The sequence below is a fragment of the Perna viridis genome, chromosome 13 (assembly GCF_037379345.1).
Source record: "Perna viridis isolate PV_CMFRI_1.1 ecotype Kerala chromosome 13, ASM3737934v1, whole genome shotgun sequence".
In the NCBI taxonomy this organism is placed as follows: Eukaryota; Metazoa; Mollusca; class Bivalvia; order Mytilida; family Mytilidae; genus Perna; species Perna viridis.
Genome location: NC_142457.1, coordinates 19405105 through 19427828, shown reverse-complemented (window position 1 = coordinate 19427828; position 22724 = coordinate 19405105). Strand labels below are relative to the sequence as shown.

Genomic DNA, 22724 nt, shown 5'->3' with positions numbered 1-22724 from the left:
GGCGAGAAATTAAAGTTTCAACTTAAAACTGCCTAAATCTACCCCTGACAACCCATGCTCTGCAAATTTTAGGGGTAGGAGTGGGGGTGTGGGGGAGGTGCACACCTGCCAGGCCCCTGCCTGAATCCGCCCCTGATAAGCCTAAGAGAGGTTGCAAGTTCATTGACGGTTTGGTTAAGATAGGTTACACTGTAGAGAACAATAACCTTGACCTCCATTTTTTCTGTATCCACTTCTCTGTTTCAACACATGTATGATAGCATCTGTATCATAATCTATTCTAGCATGTGTGTATTTTGGATCAGAAATAAATCAGTTTTTTACACCTCTTTTTTCTAGATATCTATTTCAACATCATATCCAAAAATAGTTCAGGGACAGACTGACTAATGAAGCAAGTTAAAAATTTTTTTGTCTTCATTTTTGAAAAATCAAAATGCCATGAAAGATTTCTATCTATTTTAGAGAGGCACAAACTTGCCTTTCCTATGATTCCAAACATCTCATTACAATTTAGGCAAAATCAACAAGATATTCACCCCCCTTTTTTCCAATAAAATACCAACACATACAAACTTTCAACACACCCATAATTTCAGGCATAAATAACCTGAAGTCCTCGACATATTTCAACTTTACTTGTAAACACTGATAACCTGTGCAATAGAAACTATTTGTCTTCATTAAGGCTTATATACACACTAAAATAGTTCTAGATGATATTTCTGCTACCTCTTCATAAATGAGGTTCATTTCCTATACACTAGTTCTCTTTTTTAACCCTTAAGCAAATATCAATACTTTTTATCTGACCCTCTATAATCTCAGATCAATTGAAACAGGAAACCCTTTTAACCTTGATTACATACTACAATAAGACCATTCAGGTTTTCTAGGAATTGAATATAAGAAAAGGCTGAAGCATTTGTTCTGTTGTTTCCCTGAAGAACCAAAAAAGACCTCTCTTTTAACTGTAAACAAACCTTTCTTTTAGCCTGAACATACAGTGGCAGATGTGGAAATTCTGAAAAAAGCATTAAGGAGATCACTGATTTCTAGTTTTTTTTTCAACTTTTCAACAATATAGCCCCCCCCCCCTCCAACATGGATCCACTCATGCAAAAGACACCCTGCTGTTTCAATTATTTCCATGATAATCCCCTTTCAAGCTACTTCCAATAGAAATCCCCCTTCTCAGTTATCTCCACGACAATCCCTCATTTTGCAGCTTTTCTCAAAAGAATGCTCTCCTGCTAAGGTTATTTTCTATTAAAAATCCCACCTTTTTAAGCTCTTCTCAAAAGAATCTTCTTCCTTTTTCAGATATCTACAAAAGAGTCCCCCCTTTTTTTAGCTATCTTCATAAGCCCTTGACATACCTTCAACCTTATTTGTGAATGATGATAAACCATGTATTGTAAATGTTTTATCATCATTTAGTGGTAATTTGTACCTAAAAAGGTAACAATTTAAGATTTGTTTATTCAACACATAGTCTTAAGCGATAAACTTTACATAAATAATGCTATCAAAAACTTCTCTTTAGGAGGTAATATGATACAACAATGCAGAAACATGTACTGGTACAGTGACAGATTTGGAAAAAAAAGGGGGGAGGGACCCAGAGGCTATTATTGATTGTTTGCCCTAAATAAGGCAATACATTTGCCAAATTTTCCAACAAAAGTGAAGCCAACTACAATTTACAAGAATATCACTTGGGTATCCTAATGTTTTAAAAGAAGCTATCAATATAAATTAAACTATCATAACAAGAAACAAAACTTTGCAATGTATCAACTTCAAAAGAAGAAGACATCATCAAATTTAAGATTGATTGATTGATTGATTGGTATTGCCCAGGCAGCAGTCAAATTTAAGATTGATTGATTGGTGTTAAATGTCCAAGCAGCAGTCAAATTTAAGAATGATTCACAGATTGGTGTTTAATGCCAAAGCAGTAGTCAAATTTAAGATTGATTGGTGTTTAATGCACAGGCAGCAGTCAAATTTAAGATTGATTGATTGATTGATTGGTGTTAAATGTCCAAGCAGCAGTCAAATTTAAGAAAGAAGGGGTTCTTCTTTTAATTAGCACACCATACCACTCTTTCAATCAAATTCTCTGTTTCATGGTTTAGCACCAATTTTTCATGAGATGCAAAAATATTTTGCTCAGAGGACAGTTAACACAAAGCTTTGAAGCTCTTCAATTAAATTTATTACCTAAAGTTTTTGCCCTAGTTTCAGGTACAAGTACATGTACTACATTAGTCTATCTATGAACATTACATTTGCTTAATGCAAACAAATTTGACCTTATTTTAGTCTTGTAAATAAACCTTGACCAAGAAAAAGGTTGAAAAATATTGACCAATGCTACATGTACATGTACTTTAATATAAAAAAAATAAAACCAATTCTAATGTAACAGAAATGAAATTAACATTGAAAAAAAATACATTTGTATCAATCTTGATTTTCAAATCTTATGCAAAGTAACCCTCTCCCCCCTAAAAATCAAATTTTACTTACTCCCCCTCATTATAAATCCAGGATCAACCCCTGTTAACATGTGTGATACTAAGTAGTACATGTACATGTGCACCTACAGATTTTGTAAAATATTCACATTAAAGTAAACCCTACCTTATTAAATAGTATCCTTAAAATACACAAATATTCCATAGAAAGTTTAGAAAACTTTCACTTTTCAACAACACAAAATAATTTTTTGATGGACATTACAGTGTTTGAACAAAGTCAATGAAAATGTAATAATTGAAATGAATGATGGAATTTGAGGTACCCTAAGGAGGCTTTTTGGTAATATTCTTGAAGAATTGTAATATTTTAATGTTAAAATTGATAGACTAAATGCATAAATTCACTATAATTTAGATTCAAGGAATAAAGAAAATGTATTTATGCTTTGTTCTTGGAGCTTCAGATAATATTAAAAGAGAGTCCCCTTAACAGTACCCCAAACATCAGTATCCTTCAGTGATCAGTATAATATGGTTCATTTACACATTATTAAAAGTCAAAATTTTAATGAGATGATTTTAACTTTCACACATCAAAGAAAAGACTATGAAATATCAAATACTAGAATGTAAAACTAATGCTAAGAGAACTTTTAAGAAAATGTTAATATCTTCGATTCATTATGGTAATATTAATTTTGGTACAATTCATAAAATGAAAGTTTAAAACTTGTATTGAGGAGATATATCCTGAACAAAATTCCATTTCCTGCTTAACATCAAGACTGCATTCATTGAAAAGATTGAAAGATTGATCTAACTGGGGATGTAATTACATATTAAATACTCTTTTGTATTTATTTTAAGAAGATTTTTTTCTGTAATAACTGGAGCCAGTCCTAAATGGTATTTTTTTTAACAAAAATATTTGCTAAAAGTGGCCTATTTGGAACAATTTTTGGTAGAATATATTGAACCTTCCACTTTTATTGAAAAGATTTTGGAAACAAACTATGCAAGTTGAGAAAACCAAATTTGTGCAGATGTGACACACTAGCCAAAAGTAGGTAGACCTTGCTTACAACCCAAACCTGCTTCCAACTCCTCCCCACCCTTCCTCCCCCCCCCAAGAAAAAAGGTTCTTTTAGAGGCCTCCATTGTATATGCAACTTATGGACCAAGACAGACAGACAGACATACAATCATAGATGATGGGGCAATACAATTCAATTCTCCTTACCTTGCAGAATGAATATAAAGTATTTTCAAATCCATCTTAGTCTATATGTAACTTAAAATAAAGAGTTAAGGCCTTGAAAATCAACACTGATTCATATCATGCACTCCCCTGTATAAACATTGCCCCTTAACTTCAAGTGCTTCATAAATCATGATTTTGCTTTTATAAACTTTTTCCTCCCATAATAGCAAAGATTATGACCTTTCACAATCGTAACATCATGAATTCAACATAAGACACTAATTCCTTTCATAATGTTTTTTAATCTGTCAAAACTTAGCCCTCTTCGGTTACTTCAAAATCGTAATTGTAAATAATCTCTTATTGTCAAAAACAGGTAATGACCACTCAACAAAGATCTTGACCTTTTTCATGTTCATATTTAACGATGATGCTAAGAGACACTATCTAATTTTACAGCGTATGAAGTACTTCAAATTCCAATAATTTCACACCCAAAACAAAAATGTGTAGTTTAAATCATGTCCAAGCAACACTGCAGGGGTGAATCAAGAGATTTTGAAAGGGAGTGGGAGGGGGGTTCTAGGCGATTTATTATTTTTTTTATTTAAGCACAAATTTTGGAAGAAATTAACAAAAATTTCCAAAGAAGAAGATCCAAGCTTCAGAACTCCCTACCCCACATGGATCAACAACTGCACTACAAGCCAACTGACAGATATTTATTTTATGATGTCAATTCTTTTTCATGGTAATCTAGTCCAGCATCAAACACTCTCTATAAAAAGGTTTTATGTGATAAAGAAAATTATATATAAATTTGTTTTTGTGTAATTTCTTTCTTCAGAAACTAGTTGAGTACACAGTATCCTGATTTTACTTGCAAACTGTCATTTTTTTTGTCTACTGATTATTAGAACACAACCTAAACAGGAAATTGATATAGAAAGTCCCTTATTCAAACAGTAATTTTCACACCAAAACACTCTGATATTTTAGTTTTTGCTTTGATCTTTAAGTCTTACAAACCCAGTCATTATGTATTTATGTACATGTATCAGTTCAAAACACTTCCCATTAAATTTGCAATTTGACCAGGTTTTAGAAAATAACTTTACCTCCTTTAAAAAATATATCATACCACTACATTTTATTAACAATAATATCAGAAATTTTCAACTGTAAAGAGTCAAAACTTTAATATTTGACTGAACATTGAAATACTGAACAATGAATTTTCATATTCTTACTTACACGGAAAAGATTAAAAATCCATTTCTTATTTAACATCATATATACACATATCGTAAAATTGTATGCCGTAATATCGTATTGACTGTATAAATCATACTTACATCCCAGCTGATACACCAAGTCTTGTCAATTTTGTTATAAAGTCTCCACTGACTAATAATTGTGTATTGATTTTAAAATGTGTGACAATCCAAACCCAATACACATCAGTAGGCCAACACTAAAACATGTAGTTAATATGACTGTCTTTGTTTGCGTTTCGTGCTTCAAGTAAATAAGTTATAAAATGAAAAGTTTTGTACATACACATATACATGTATAAAGGTTTCATTTCATTCACAGTAAAAGTTTAAACTCTTGCATTACTAACTATTAATGAATTGAAGTAAGTTATTTGTTATATTAACATCAAATCAGGGGCGGTTCACAGATTTTAGATTGGGGGGGGGGGCACAGTTAAAATTTTCAGATATTTTAAATTTTTTAAATATTCTTCTAAAGTGGGTGCAATGTAGATATCTTTGGTGATAAAATAAGCAAGAAATCAAAGTTTCAACTTAAAACTGCCTTAATCTACCCCTGGAAACTCATGCTTTGCAATTTTAGGGGGTGCACGCCCGCCACGCCCCTGCCTGAATTCGCCCTTGCAAATACTAGACAAGGTATTTTGTTTTGGGTGGTAATGCCTCTTACCAGCATTACAAGCAATGAAAGACCAAGGAAAACCAGGCATGGGAGAAACCTTCGGATGCCAACCCCCAACCTCTCACCTCTTTAAGGAGAAAAAGAAGGACAGGCATTTCAATTAACACCACCTCTCCTAGTTATAGAAGGTAATAGTGCTTGTTAGACCATAATTATATCAAACATGATCATTTGAATCTTAAGCCTATCAGGCCTCTTCAACTGAACTAAGACATAGAGTGCAGAATCTTAAACACTCCTTAACAAATAATTATATTTCTACCATTGTCTGATCTGAAAGTAGGTATCAAATTCTCCCAACCTAACTTCCTGTCAACTGTTATTCTTCTACTTAGCTTCCTGTTGAAGGTAGTTTAAAAACATTCAATGCACTTTTGCCTCCCCCATTTTTTTAACTTAAAAACTACACTTCTGCTCTATTGTTACCTTCTTTATAAAGCAACAAATAAGCTTGAAAGTACAATTCACATATTAATTAAACTTTTGCCTCCCCCCCCATTTTCTCTTCCCCCTTTTTAAATATGAAACTACACTTCTGCTCTTTGCAAACTATTGTTACCTTCTTTATAAAGAAACAACTTAGCTTGGAAGTACAATCACACAAATTTAATTGAACTTTTGCCCCCTTTCTAACTAAGAAACTCCACTTTTTCTCTTTGCAAACTAATATTACTTACTTTATAAAGTTGAATGATTCATTAAAATTTATTCCTTTGAACTCAAATCACTAACTACATGACCTAAAGTTACTGGTACTTCATGGTGACAGTAAATATTGTCTACACCATGCACTTATACCAAATACAGTCTAATTATACTTTCAAATACATACTGTTGTCTGGGATTTTATACCTTGGGGCAAGAATTCAGAAATTTAACATTGATCATTAAATATTTTAACTTGGAATATGGTCTAGTTAGATTACTTAATAAATTCTTAATGACTTATGATTCGACACACAAACATTCCAGTTAAAAACTTCAAAGAAAAAACTTTTAAACTAGAAAAGCTGAATAGTTTAAATAAATGTTTAGTCTATGTATAAAAATACTTTTGTTCAAATCTAAAAATATTATTTTCAACTTTTAATTTTTTAAAATGTGAGTAAATATAAAAAGTTATTTACCTTTAAAATAAGTAAACATTTCCAAATACATACATAGTTTAATACAGCCTAGAAAAATTTCCCTCATCACATGTTAAAAAAAAAGACAAGTTGTATTACGATTATACCCCTTGGCACTTTGAAAACATCTAAGACAGCTTAAGTTACGATCAAAATACAATCTGACTCCTTTGGATATCAATCCCCCAGGTAAGATGTCAATTTCTCAGGTCAAAGGTCAGAACTTAATGTTTTCACATTAAAGATAATGACAAAATACAGGTGTGGCCCAGAGCAGCCCATTGCCCTTAAACATAAAATGTACCACATAAAATATGAAATTGTACCTTGGTTTTGATAAATTTGACCCGTTTGTTGACATGCTAAGGACTTGATGTATTGTTTCTTACAAACAACAAAGAAAGCAGAATTAGATCTTTTTTATGGCAGTGTTAGATATTTGTCTCTAGATTTTGTCATCATTTTCCTTTGTAACACCATTGATGAATTGAAAGAAATCACCTAACACAGTGTATGAAGTGTGCACATCTGAAAAAAGCTTTTCAACTTCATCCTTTGTAATTCATTCAGACAGATAAATTAGTTTGAATTCAAACAATTCATTAAAATAATACCAGTAATTATGCCTGGGACTGGGAGAATTGATTTTTTTTTCAATTTTAAATCAAAACTTGAGTATTCTGGAAGTACACTCATACTGACACTCCTCCTACTAACTTTCATTACATGCCTCTATATATAATATGGCAACACTCTAGTATCCCACTATACATAGGGTGAAAAAAGTCCAACTTTATTTTTTTTTTAAAACAACCAATTACACTGTCATCTCAAATGGAACACAGAGACAATGGGGAATATACTGTTACAGAAATAGACAAAACATGAAATGTTTTAAAACAGTTTTAAGGAAACTTTATAGACTTAATGACCATGTTCAGATCAAAATCATGAAGGCAATTATCAATTTAAAACCCTATAAAACTCCCACACACCTTCATTCAAGTTGAAAAGTTTGTTGAGTGAATGTAAACAATCACAGAAGGACGGAAACCTTCAAAGGATGAGTAGACCCATTAACAGCATGCTTGTGTAAGAATGCAGGATTAATTTCTCAAGAACTTTAGTCAAAATTCTCAATAAATTCAAAATCATAGATTTGTTATATTCTTGACAGGAACAGACCTGTGGATTTCCTGTGGATTTTGATGATCATATCTTACACAAAAAAACATGATTTGAAGACAATATTTCATTGTATGCGTAACTAATACACCAACACTTTTTTTTCTTTGTGGCCTTTTCAGAGGCGTAGCATCCAGATTTGTTTTGGTCAGCAAGTCAGATGGTTTATTCATGAAGAAAGGAGGGCAATTTGCATGCTGTGTTAAAACTTCTTCAAAGTTAGGCATATCATGCCATATCTATAAAATTATTAGTAAAGAAAAGCAAAAATGTTCCTGCTTTTTTTATAAGCAGAAACCCAGCATTCTTTTATACAGAGGTAAATAATTTTTTTAACCTCCTTGAAAAAGAGCAAACAGTTGTCATAGAAACAAGAAAGTTTTTCTTACCTTCCGGCAGAAGAGGGTCCACTGTGCATACTTCTGTTAGTGGTGTCAACATGAAGTGAGCCATTCTGCTGTGAACCCATGGTGTTGTATCCATGACCTGAGCTCATGGTACCGAAGTTCTGTGATCCCATAGTTCCAAAGCCATCATGTGACCCAGATGAACTCATGGTATGGTACTTCTGATGTTGTTCTGTTCTGTAAGACTGGTTGGAGCCGAGTGTGTTGAAACCTTGTGGTGACGAAACCGAACCATGCCCTGAACTCATTGTATTGAATTGGGAGCCACCTAAAAACCAAACAATCTTTCTTGAACTGAAAATCAATAGACATTTGAGCACTGAAAATGAACAATCTACTGGTGCAAAAGTCATACTTTAATCTTCTTCCTAATTTTATTTTTAAGTACTTCTCTGTCTAAGAATCAGGCAGAATGTGTATAAAATGAGGCACAAGAAGTAAAAACTCAAGGGATTTAATTACATTATCCAAGTATTTTTTTTATCTCATAGCCTCCAAGAATACCAGTAACCATCAAAATGTTCGTAAAATTTGCCTTTTTCACATATTAATAGGTCAAATTTAGTTTGTAATGCACTATTTAAAAAAGGAGAGAAAGTTTTCTCACATTTTTCCCTTTATAAACAGTAAGAAAATATCTATGTCACAGATGCTCCAGGACAACTTTAAATAGCTTTCCATTTTTTTTTTCTTTTTAAATATTGAATATATTTGAGAGAAAAAAGACCCAATTGAGAATAATGATGTGCCAGTAATTGCCTGATTCTTACACAGAATGATACTTAAAACATTTTCACTATTCATAATATATAGTTTCATAACCAGTCATTAATATCAGACCAAACATACCATGGTTGTGCTGTATTGGCATATTTTGGACAGGCATCCCATCCAACATGTTGTTGATATTTTGCTGAGAGCCTGTATGGTATTGTAGTTGTTGTTGATGTTGATTTTGTTGTTGTTGATACCTACCCTGTTGATGTTGTATAGGTATATTCTGGGCTGGCATTCCCTCTGTCATGTTGATGTGCTGTTGAGAGCCAGTCATAAATTGTTGATTCGGTTGTTGGTTGTAGTTGAAGTTCTGAGTATTGTACTTATACTCCCGATGTTCTGTGTGTTGAATCTGTTGTTGTTGTTGCTGGTTTTGTTGATGTGATGCTATGGAAATGGGAGAAACTGAATTAAGAGTATTTAGCACCAAACCAGGACAGTCAAATTAGGAGGAAAGACACAATCTAGCCTCCATGGTTTCCATAGTTACATGTTAAATACTAAGTCTACCTATTAATCTTGGACTATTTCTATTTAGAAGATTCAAAAACTTAGAAGAGCAATGGTAGCATATTTAAGTAGTACTCCAGCTAAGAATCATGCAAAATGTGATTCATGGGTAAAAAGCCTACATATTTTTATTTTTGATAGTTTACTTGAATTGCCATAGTAAACAGAAATTAACATTCAGTTTTTCATATAACCTGTGTTCTTAGAAGATAAAAATTATATAGAATGCACTGTAGATTTCAAAATTAAGGGAGATAACTCTGTAAATGACACCCAAATACAATAGAATCTATTGGATTTTCAATGTTGATTATCTCCTAAGAGCAGGCAGAATTGAATGAATAATTACACATTTCATAGTATAGACCCATAAAACAACTTAATTACAAAAATAAAAATATGTAGCCTTTTTTGGGGTGTATCTCATTTTTCAGATTTTGCATGATCCTTACAAAGACAGTTACTTAAATTTTGAGCTTTCAATTGATGCTAATATCTTAAAATTTCAGAAACAAACGTATTTGAAATTTTAAAGACTTTCTCAGCTATGCCCTCGGTAAATTGTATGAGTCATTCTGCTGAGTGTTTACAACCAATGTATTTATAATTGTCAGTGGGATAAAAAACCAGCAAGTAGGAGGCAGTATTTAGCAACTGAATTTTCAGTTATTGAATCTACTTTGAGAACATGAAATTGTGATCATAATTAAAACAGTTTCCTAGCACCATTGTGAAATTCATTGTCTACTGCAAGAAAAAATTATTTTACAGTGTAAACTTTGACTACTGGTACACTGACTAAATCAAATTGATCCACTTCTTTTTAAAAAAAGTTTCTTTGCAAATAAGAATCACTTGATTTTCAGTATGTGTAGCCAAAGTTTGAACTGTTAATACAAACAGGGAGCCAGTGCAGTGTCAGGTACACAGAAAGCAACCAACAGATGTGATTGGTTATAAGGAAAGTTACCAGTCCTAGTTGAAACCCAGATGCGTTTCCTCAAGAAGCAAGAGTTATCTTTCTTACAATGCAAACAACATGCTTAAAGTTATGAAATGGCATGTTAATAATTGACATGCTTTATTCTAGACCTCATGCAGTTGATTATATTTGTTGATAAAGTTGTGAGAAATATTTTGCAGCTTTGCTTTTTTTTCTATAAATATGAAAAAAAAATGCATTTTTCTGTAGGTTATTTGCAGCAAAAAAGCATTGTATCTGAGTAACTAAAGTTTTGAAAACAACATCAAAATTATTTTCTCAGAAAACTTGCAATACTTCAAATCCCTCAGCAAAGGAAAACTGAAAAATTTTATAAACCTACAGTACAAAAATGATTCCTGCTTTTAATAGAAAAAGCAAAAGTGTAGACCAAGCAATGATCGATTCTCTTTCCACTTAATAAAATAAAGTGCCAAAAGGCAGCAAAATATTACAAGCTTTCTGAAAAATTTGGATGATTTCAGCATTTTTAAATCTACCTGACTTATGCCTTTTAGTAAAGTCCTCAGGTATAGATGCATAAAGGGCTTCAGGACTTTGCTCCGAAGCTGATCGTGCAATCTGTCGGCTTACAATACGATTGTAATGCTCGTCTTTGTCAAAAACACTATTTGGTGTGGTTGGTGACAGACTTGGCATCGAAGCTACACAGCCACAGACAAAAAGCAAGATGCAGAAATTACTCGCGATAACAAACAGTGTTTGAGAGGAGTGAATTTGGCGTTAAGCAAATTTAGGCTAATTTTAACCAAAACTAAAAGCATAAAGTGGAAATAAGCAGGTTTAGTATAGTCACTATGTTTTTAAAATGTTATGGTTATTTGAACTGGTTCCTTTTCAAAGTTAGTTACACTGCCCCCTTCTTTGAAAGAAGTCTGTCCTCACATTATCTTTTATCAAGCTTGCTAATTCTTGTTCTGTAATACTTTCTGGCTTTCTACATATTGTCAACTAAATCTACTGTAAATTTTATTTTCATCCTCATTTGCAATATTTGCTAGGTCTTTTTATTCAATTATTTTCAAATTAGTGAACAATATTTTTCTTAATATAGTATCATAATAGTAATATGCATTCTTTCCCCAAATATATAAAACTGAAATCATAAATGCACTTACAAAAGAAAATGTATATATTCAAACTCAACATGAAATGAAAATGTAAATGAAAATGAAAATAAATGGATGAACTAACAAACTGAGGATGAAAAATGAAAAAACAAAAACAAGAAACAGTTAGTTGTTGCTATTTGAAACAATGTCTGTTAAAAAAATCTCTCAATATTATTTCATGGTAAAAGGTAGGAGCTTTAAATACTAAATTCATGAAAAGACTATCAAGTGTTTCCTGTCCAAAACCATCCCCTTGATTTTGAAATTTATTTATTCTTTCAATACCAACAGATTCATGGATAATTTACTAAAAAGTCCTAAAATTCATTCAGTTCCTTGCCCCCACAACCACCTCCTTACAAAAGCCCTACATCTTTTACTCTCCATTAATTTTAGAACAATGTATAAACAAATCTTGTAACTGTTTTAGAAATAGGACACAAGTCATTAGTACATGTACATGAAATAAAAACACTTCAAAATAGCAACAACCATGGAAACACAAAATGCCAGACATGCTTAAAAGTGTAAAACATTAGAACAAAAACACCATGCAGGGATTTAGTAAGTGAAAGACAAAAAAACAAGTTAAACATACGAAAAAAAAAAAAAGTAAATTAAAAGATAACTCCTGAAAAAAATTGTGAACTACAAAATGGGCTTTATTTAGTGAGTACAGTTAACAATATTAAATATAACAACAGTTTTTCAATTGTTTGCTACAAACTGTTATCATAGATTTCAATTTTAAATTTTCAAAATAATTCACAATTTCTATGTAAACCCATAGATCTATTATGTTGATTTATGTGTAAAAAAAGGAAGAAAAAGGAAAATAGTTACCTTGCATTGTATAGTACTTGGGGGTCGTCGGGAATGGAGGTGTCACTACAAACCAAGGCAAAAAAAAAAACGTCATCACAAAACAAAATAAAATACGCAACAGCATTCATCAAATAATCAAAATAATTTAAAAGAGGATGCAGAAATTTTGAGATGATGTCATCATCACTGGACACTATGCCAATTCTTTTCTCATCAGTTTTTTTTTTCTCTCTAAATTTATAATTTCTTTTCATATCATACTTATTTTCTAAAATTTTCTGCCTCCTCATCTTTTACTGTGAACCAGGCATTTGAAATATGAGTTTTCATTTAATGTAAAAAAAAATTTAAAAAGCTTAAAATATGTGGTTCAAAAAAGTTAATATCTGCATATGTGGTTCTCAATTTTATTCATAGGTTTTTTTTTTTTTTTTTTTTTTTTTTTTTTTTATATAAATTTGATCATTTCAGTGATGTTCTGAGCTCACAGTAACAATACAATATCAATTTCAATCGTGAACAATAGTTAAAATACACTACATTTCCAATGAATGTTGCAATTTCCACCTTCCGTGGTAATTTTGTGACCACATGGTGAGTAAATCTTTTCATGGTTTTTTTTTCATCACAGATGATATTGAGTAGGCACATTCACTGAAGTACTTAAACATTCTGATGTGTAAAGTATAACTCTGAAAAAGACTGCAACACTTAGCCATATATTCCTCTACTAATGGTAAAATTTGTAACATTAAAATGAAGTGTGATATGCTTATTAACATACCATGTCAAACCACACTTCGAAAACCTTAACAAATTCAAGCACTGGTGACAGACAGACAGAGACTATTACAAATGGGGCAGTTCAGGTAAATATTTAACATACAATTGATCCCCATAGACAGGTGGGAATTGTGAAATCCATCAGAATGTAGTGCATAAATGCAGTCAGTAAAGAGCTATTATTATAAACATACAATGTAAAGTAAAACCTGCTTAATCCAAACTATTCAGTAAAACCTGTCTAATCCAAACTATTCAGTAAAACCTGCCTAATCCAAACTATTCAGTAAAGCCTGTATAATCTAAACAGATTCACCTGTCTAAACCATTATTATAAGGCATGCTCAATTAAAAAAATATTTTAGAATACGTTTTAAATGTCTTAATGCATTCTTGAAAAATTTAAGCGTAACACTAAAGGAAATAAGAACTTCAAAACAAACAATTGTTCAAATATATTTGCTTTTTGTTAGCAGAAAATGTTTTTTGTTTAATTTGGAAGTAAATGTCAAAAAACAATAAAAAGAAACTATTTGTTGTTCTTAATAGCTAATGTTGAACTTAAAAAAGAAAAAAATTGGCTTTTAGGGCAAAAAATTCTAATTTACCAAAAGCTAAATTTTAATTTACATGACTGTTATCCAAAATACATTCAACATTCAATTACCGGGAATTACATGCAACAACGAGGTTAAAATTCACAACACTAAATCTGGAAATTTGATCTTGTGGGGGAAAAGTATAAAATTTGGAAAGAACAGACTATCGGACATAAAGTACAGGTTAGAGGACTTAACAGATTTTGTTCAAATACAAAAACAATTATCTCCCTTTGTGCTATAGTGAAAAAAGCTTTTGGATAATAATTTGTGCATTACTTTAGGTTACATGTGCTACTCAAAGTAAATCATAGTGAATATTAACAAGATTCTTTTGTTCAAAATCCACTAGTGCAAGATTTTATTACTGGTTAAAACTGACTTAAAATCAATTTTCAAATGTACATGCTTAATTTCAATTAAAATGTAAAAAATAAGATTTCTTACCTTCTAAATTAAAAAAAAGTGAAAAGAACTCAAAGAATGAAAATGTTGTTACAAAAGAGTTACAAAGAAAAAAGTTCAAAGAAAAGATCAAATTTGAAACAAGAGTTAGCTCCCTTATGTCATTTAAAAATGTATCAAAATATGCGAAAAAATACAGTTTTTCTAGATACATGTACATGCAAAATAAAGGATAATGATTGTATGGAAATAAAGGAAGCAACAACAACAACATATTTACCATGTTTACTGTTAATATCTCGGACGGATCCGAGGGAGAGCCGACGAACCTTTTGGTGTACTGACTGAATAACTTGTTCTAATAGAACGAAATCAATTCCATGAGTAAAAGTTCTTTTGTAAGTAAAGAAAGGGGATTACTTTGCAAAATATATTAATGAAAAAATACAACTTATTTTAGTGAACTTTACTTCTGGTCATTTTTGTGAAAAGAATGATTTTTTCAATAAAAGAATAAGGGCATGAAAAATATGATGAAAACAAAAATAAAAAAATGATGAAATTAGTAAATTAATTAGTTCCAAGATTTACAACTAAATATACTTTGCTCACACAAAAGATGCAAAAAAACTATTAATAAATCTGTTAATTTCACTGGTCATATGACATCCAAACCCAATGCAACTCTAATCTCTAAACCAAAAAACAAAGCTGACAAGAGTTATCTGCCCTTAGGTCACACTAAATCTTACTAAAAAGCACAAAACTCAAAACAGACAAATTCTTTCCACTAACTTACTATCTTCTATTTTGTCAAAAGCATCTGAAAATTTTTCGCAAACAAAAACAAAATTGAAATGAACTATCAACTGTAACTTAGCAACCATATAAGATGGACTAAATTAAAAGAGGAACATTAATGTAAATCTACTAATTTCTACATAAGTCACACAAGTGAGTACTGCTAATTTCCAAATTTAATGCAATTTTCTACAACAAACTAAATACTTCATTTTTCTTTCTTCTGAACAGTGTGTAAATTTTGGTGAAAACTAATGTTTCAAAAGGGCAGGTCATTTTTCAAATGTTGGAAATTTTTATCTTTTTGATAATAAAATAAATAATTTGTTCAAGTATTTACAATGTATATATAAATTCAACAAAAAATATTAAAATATAGATATGTCTACTGGTATATAAAAAATTCCACATCTTATCATTTCAAAAATAGCATCCAATCAGAACTTACCTGCAGATGCCACAGGGCTGACTGGAAAACTGGGAGTAGTAGATCTAGGCAAGGTACCAGTCTGTATGCCTTCTGGTTCCAGAGGTTGCATACCAGGTCCAATAGGTCTCAAACTGAATCTGTCTTCTTCAACAACATTGATGTGCTTAGGTCTGGGTTGGACTTCTTGTCGTTGCTAAAAATAGTTTACACATTTCATTAAAAGTTTCAATGGTGTTTAAATTTTTTATTGTCAAATGTAACTTCAACTACTGGTACTTAAAACAGATAAGATACCTATGGTCCTTTCAAATTCATGTACTTTTGATCTCCCCTCCTTTATTTTAGGAGTGGGTAAAATTGTAAGTGCAATGAAGATGGTGAAAATGAAGTTTATGCAAAGAAATTATTTTTCAGTTAAAAAAATGTTATTTCATCATTTGATTTGAACTCTAATGCAGCAATAAAGTACAGATTCTGGTTAAGGGTACTTTTCTATTTAACATACATGCACATGTGTGCAAGTGTTGTCAATTTCATTCAATATCTAAGCAGATTTAAATCTTTAAGGATATAACATTTCCTTGAACCTGGCTTTATTAGCTACTAGACTATAATAATAATAATCAGCAGTCATTTTCTAGCAAAATAAATTATTATTAAAATCTAACAGAAGAGGAACTAATTGTCTTATTCTTCAATAATAGTGAAAAATTGGAAATTTCAGATTTTTAAACTTTAAACATTTCATGATGTCAGCTCGGGCTTACTCCAACATGGAATTATCATTCAAAATATAAATATTCTACTAATGTTTAAAAAATATTTACCATCAGTATATAAAGCATGCAAAGATATGTAAAGTTCACAACATCAAAATACCAGTATAAGGAATATTTCATGCTTTTACCAGATGGACAGACATACTATCTTTCATCTGTCTGCTTTTACCAATAAAAAGAATCATACCTTATTGAAAAATAACAACACATGCTAAAGTTTTGTATACAAAAAAGAAAATGGAAAAACAAGGATGCATATTATATGATATTGCTTGTAATACATTTTATAATACTTATTTATATGGAATATATAACTGGTTCTTTCTAGAATAATACTTGTATAATTTTTATATTTACATTAAATGTGAATAGTTATTTATTGTTCTTGAATATGAAAACTGAAAGTACATTTTGTATAAGTGTTGGTATACTTAGAACTATATCACATGTTTATATGATAGTTAAACTTATGAAAAATGGTCATTTGCATCTTGTAAACAATAAAAAAATACACCCTAACTTGACATGCATACAGCCATATGAATGAAAGTTTTCAGAAAAAAATATTTGAAAAAAAAATAGTGGATGAAAAGTAATGTCCCTTTTTCACCCCAAGCTTGTTTCATGTTTTACAATTTTTTAATGCAAATATCTAAGAAAGATATATATATATATATACTATAAATAGAAAACAAGGAAAAAAAGAAAGTAAAAAAGAATTGCAAATAACTTCTTTTTTTAATGCAAAGTAATATTTAAGTAAATAATATTTCTTAAAGAAAATACATTGAGAGATTTTCACTGTAGATAAATGTATCTTGAAAAAAATAATTTTGTCATGCAAAAAACTACCTCATTTTCAATAAATTGTTCCATTAGATGTGAAACTTCCGCATCTAATTCCTGCATCTCATTCTTTAAATGGATGAAAGTATAATCATAATCACCATTTGACATTTTGAAACTGTATTATATAACGAGGCAAGGACGAGGTTCATATACAAATAAAACTTAGTCCATGTAAGAATCACTCAAAACTTTAAAGGATTCCCCAAATTTTAATTATCACAATACAATATAAAAAACATCCACAATGTTATCCTCAGTGTAGCAAAGAGAATTTAAGAAATAAATTAATGTTTCAGTCAAAATAAATCCAAACATATTTCGTGATAAAATCCAGTAAATATCAACAATTTTATCACTTCTGACCAGTCCAGACTGTTTAATCTGTATAAAAAGGTCATATAATCCCCATCATTAATATATTTTATTGTATTTATCATTTCCTGAAAAGTATTGAGAGACACACGTGTAAAAGTACAGATCCTTTTTGTAAAAAAATATTGATGTCATTTACGGTCTTAAGTTACTGTCAAGGTGATATAAATTACTATGTCTTAATTTTAGCTTTTTTTACATGAAATACATGTATGATGAAAATGACTGGTGGTACAAGAGATATAGTCATGCTGAAGTTCAGTGAAGTTGTGTTAAATTAAACAAACTTATTGTTAAATCAGGAAAAATGGGATATTTATGGAAAAAATAGGGTAAAAATGAACTTAATAGGATATAAATAAAAGAAAACTATTTTGAAATGAAATCTTTTTTAATATATTATTCAATTCAAAATTTTACAGCAAAAATATAATTGACTTCAGGAAATAGAGTTTATGTTCAATTGATTCAATAACAATCAACTGATAAACTTCCTATGTAATTACCTGGACAACTGGCAAGGTGATATAAACTTTCTATCAAACAAAAATTTAAATACCTATGAACACAAGGTTTAAATCTCCTGATTAATTGTCCAGGTAAGGAATTTCATCAGGTAATGCTAATTCAATTAAGGGAAGATCAACTCTGTTCCCTGAAGTTTACTATATTACTGGCTGTAAAATATTTTCAAAATTTATCCAACAAAAAATAAACATTTCATAAGAGAGGACTCATAAAGGTAATAAAGCCAAGATTTCATTTCAAATGGAATTTCACATACTACTAAGTGCATACATGCATGATATCTGCACTGCTTTTCTTTATTTGAGAATAATTTAGACACCATCAAACTAGAAAAAAATTTAGTTTCAAATAAATTTCTGTTTACTAAAAGTCATTTTACCAATGTTATGAAAGATGATAAAAAATATATAATAATAATTCAATTCTTTTTGTTTTAAAGTGCAATTCACTCAGTAGTTTGCGAAAAATGAAACTAAATACACAAATACATACATCGATAATTTGAATATCATGCGATTCTAAGTTATCCCACGTCGGTGACATGCTCCGTTGCTCTTCTGTACTCACTGATTCTTTATTATGAGTCTCATAAGTTCTAGTCTCGTATTTACGAGTGACTCTCTGTGTTTGCTCGATCTTTTGGAAACCCTGGTTCCCTGTTGTCGTCTGCTGTTGATTCTGTACTTGCCATGAGGGTTTTGTGGCAATTATTGAATTAGAGGCAGCTTGTAATGATCGTTCAAGTTCGTCCAATGACCTTGACTTATCAACCTCAGTCTTTTCCGTTCTTTCCATTGACTTCGTTCGATGGTGCTGGACTGCGAAATAAATTGAATAATAAGATGACAATGTCTTTTTCAACAAGAATTTATTAAACATTTGTGTAATTTCCAACCCAAAATTTCCATTTTTCTATCAATAAAACTTGACAGATGAAATTCAAACTCATAGACAAAAATAAAATTAGAATAAATAGAAATAAATTTCCATTTTATGCTATTATCATACTTTTTTAACGTAATCCTCACAATGGTTTGAAACTTTACCAAAAGAAAATACTCATGGAATCTTCAATACAATGAAAACCTGCCTAAACCACACTTTTTAAGCCCTCTTTATATCAATTTAAAACTGAAAACCTCTATAATTCAAACACATTTTAAAATCCAAAAGTGGTTGCTTTGTACAGGTTTCATTGTAGGTCTGAACTAATTTCTAGCTTCAGATCCTTTAACAATTCATGGTGCATTTTAAAAAGTTAATTATTAGGAATAAATTGTTAAGTTTTTGTGAGGAGGTGAAAACTAGTGTGCACACAGCATTAAAAAGCAAATTGGCAAAAATATTTGTAAACATGCAATTACAATGAAATTCATTTTAAATCATTGAAAAACAATAAAATCTGAATAAAGAATATGGTTCATTCAATATATTATATTATCGAAGCTTTTCATAAACATATTAAATTGCAAATTCTTGCCCAACCCCTTTTTTTTATCAACATATTGAATGAACAAAAAATAAATATAAAACTCATGCAAGATACTTTTATCACTACAAACTTGTATTGTCAAATATTATTTTCTAATATAGATTTTAAAGTGTCATGCTTGAAAATATACACCAAAACCCTTCAAAATAAAGCAAATTTCAGTCTGACTCTTTCAAAATAACTGCTTTGATGTCAACATGATATTTGATTTGCATGGGGAGTGATCAATCATCCATTCATGGTTCATCCTATGTCTATTTCGCTTCCGTAAGACCAATTTTGAATTCTTTAATTGGTCAATTTTACACAGGAAATCACAAAATAAAATATGAAAGGTCAACATGAAACACCATTTGTATTCATGTATATTAAAAGCGAATCATCAACAAGTTTACTTGAAATAATGATATCAAATGTAATGGAGGGTGTCCTACAGTTCTGACATTTAAATGATGTCTACCTAAAATATTAAAATACAACAGCTGAAGAACATTCAAATAATTGTTTTTTGTCAAATAACATGTTTTTTTTCCCATACACTTCTTTTACTCTACTCAGAAAAGAACATTTAGCTTTCTTGAAAAGCAGTTATTTTGAAAAAGCCTGAAAAAAAAAAAAAAACTAGCAACAATCAAATTTAAAAAAAATCCAAAAACTCTGTAAAAATCAAAAACACAAAATTGCAATCAGCAACACATTTAGAGTTATCTCCCATTCCATAGCAGTAGCCTCCCTTGGATCATTCCTTGATTAGTGTCTAACAACAAATCATGGCAGTTTTACAAGTTGAAAATTTGGATCATTCGCAGCGGTCATTCCGGTAAAAATGCATTCTATTTTCAGAATCATTCTAAATATATATTTGCAGTCTATTAATAGTAAAAAATTTGACAACATCAGGAAAGGTAAAACTAACGCAAGGTGCACTTGAGAGATACTACCTACCAGTGACTTTAAATATCTATTCAGAGGCTTTTTGTAATTTTAAAAATTAAAATTTTTAAAAACAGTTACTCAATTAAAAAAAAATACAAAAATTATAAAAAAAACAAGAATAAAAGAATGATTAAAAATAAATATTTAAAAAAAAAAATCTAAATCACAAGTGACTTTAGACAGTTTAGACAAGTGACAGTTTATTTTCAAGGTCGAATTTTTTTTTTGAGTATCTCTAAAGTGCCAGATATAAAAGGAAAACGGCGGAAATTTTGCATGTGAGCTAACCTTGATCACTCGGGGCATCTCCGGCAGTTCTATGAACATAAACTTCCGTGATGTAATGAGATTTCTTATCCCCGTCAGGGTGGTTAGTTTCTTGTATCTCCGTAACCTTGGTTTTTGTAGGAGAATATCGTGGAAGACTCTTAGTAAAGTCGGGTGACTGATCACGAATTGTTTGATGAATTTCGTAAGATTTTTTAGAAGTCTGCTGACTTTGTTGTGAAGTTGGTGAAAAACTTCGCCTAGATTGGGGAGGGGTCGTAATAGTAATAGTTTTTACAACAGGTGGTAAAATAACTTCTGACTGCCGATCAAAAGTGTTGTCAGAATTCTGACGATGCAAATTTGATTGGCCAGGTGAAGACTGCCATGAATTGCTGGTACTACTTGTTCTTGTACGTTGCATGAAATCTTTGCTACTACTCCTAATAGGGGGTGAAACAGGCATATTTATTTGAATATTCGTTCTAGTCTGCCCCGGTGATGGGGGAGGTTTGTTAGATTGTGATTCCGTCCTATATGACGTGGTTGAGGTTGAATATGAGCTATCACCTGGGTATGAACGAATAGGCTCCGGTGTTTTTTCTGTTGAATATGTATGAGTCTTTTTCATAGAATATGAATAATTTCCTGACGTGGGTCCATTACTCAAAGGAGGTGGTGATGTGCTTTGGAAAGAGCTCATCACTGCTTGTTCGTCTGCTTCATTTTGAGCCCGTTTTGTAAAATATTTATTCTGTGCAGAGCGTAATTCATCGACAAGTTGTCGTTCTTGCATTTGTCTCTCTTCTGACTTGCTATCTTTCCGTTCTCTTAACTTTTGTTGCTGTTGCTGTAACCAAGAATTATCTGTTTCAGACCTTGAATATGAGAACTGATCGCCGTTTTGAAAGTCTGTTCTAACACTGTATGGTAAAGTTGTAGTTTTTGATGATTCAGTTCGTCGCGCCAACTCAGGTGACGCAGGGGTGTAACTGAAAGCATTTGGTGGCACATACGACTTACTACTACTATTCTCACTGTGTGCTGTTTTGTACGAGTAGCTTTGTTGTTGGTGCTGCTCAGGCATTTTGAAATTAGCCTCGGCAGTACGATACAAAACTTTACCATCAGGACTTCGTTCAACATCATATTCCCTGTAAGTCCGTGTCTCATTAGATTTATTTGGTGGACTTTGAGGGTTAGACACAAAAACTTGGTCATTAAGCAAGTCACTTAGAATCATATCTAATTCTTTTTGTTCGTCCATTGTTGCTGGTTTTTTCGGCAGTGTGCTTGAGGAGCTATAACTAGATTTCATGGTATTTGTGCTTGTGTTGTAGCTTTGTTGCATGGGTTCGTTGCTTCGCACTTGAGTACTGTATTGGCTTTTACTTGTATTTCCAATCATTCCTGAAAGAATATCAACATAATTAAGGTCATAAGTTCAAGTTCAATAGTTCAAAGCAATATTTTCACTTGTTGAAGAAAAGTTGAACAAGAAGTTTATACACCTAACACCATTAGTGAATAAATTATATTAATGTATGAATTAAGTTATGTACCTACCATGGATTGACAAGGTCAGAGGTCACTAATGACTTAAATAACCTTGACCTTAGATCATCTTCAATTCTTTTTTTTAGTAAAAAGTATGTATATATTTGATGATGATATACATATTTGATGATAATGCCGTTAATTGTGAGAGTTAGGTAGATGAAGAGTTAGTGATTTGTATATTGTATGACAAAAACAAAAAAGACGAAGTTCCAAATAAGTAAAAACAAAATTAACCCACAATCTAGCAGCAGAACCAAATGTTATTTAAGTCTTTTCAGTAAAAAGAAAATTGATAATTTAACTTTTATCAGTGTCTGATAAAAATGTACAA

At 31.0% G+C, this 22724-nt stretch overlaps 1 protein-coding gene across 31 annotated transcripts in view; it reads right to left on the bottom strand.

The window, feature by feature from the left end:
• LOC148599847 (tensin-3-like) overlaps positions 1 to 22724 on the bottom strand; it is a 130894-nt gene that overhangs the window by 14644 nt on the left and 93526 nt on the right. For 5 of the 31 annotated variants that reach the window (XM_088558731.1, XM_088558733.1, XM_088558742.1 and 2 more), the window contains 9 exons: positions 20855 to 22243; positions 18631 to 18956; positions 17242 to 17304; positions 15629 to 15803; positions 14660 to 14737; positions 12611 to 12655; positions 11135 to 11299; positions 9215 to 9529; positions 8348 to 8633 (listed from right to left, as the gene is read on the bottom strand). In XM_088558731.1, coding sequence (XP_088414857.1) covers positions 8348 to 8633; positions 9215 to 9529; positions 11135 to 11299; positions 12611 to 12655; positions 14660 to 14737; positions 15629 to 15803; positions 17242 to 17304; positions 18631 to 18956; positions 20855 to 22243 — 2842 coding nt within the window. Of the gene's footprint in view, positions 1 to 8347; positions 8634 to 9214; positions 9530 to 11134; positions 11300 to 12610; positions 12656 to 14659; positions 14738 to 15178; positions 15203 to 15628; positions 15804 to 17241; positions 17305 to 18630; positions 18957 to 20854; positions 22244 to 22724 lie in introns of all 31 variants that reach the window. The other 26 variants (XM_088558757.1, XM_088558759.1, XM_088558761.1 and 23 more) reach the window with 21 other exon arrangements.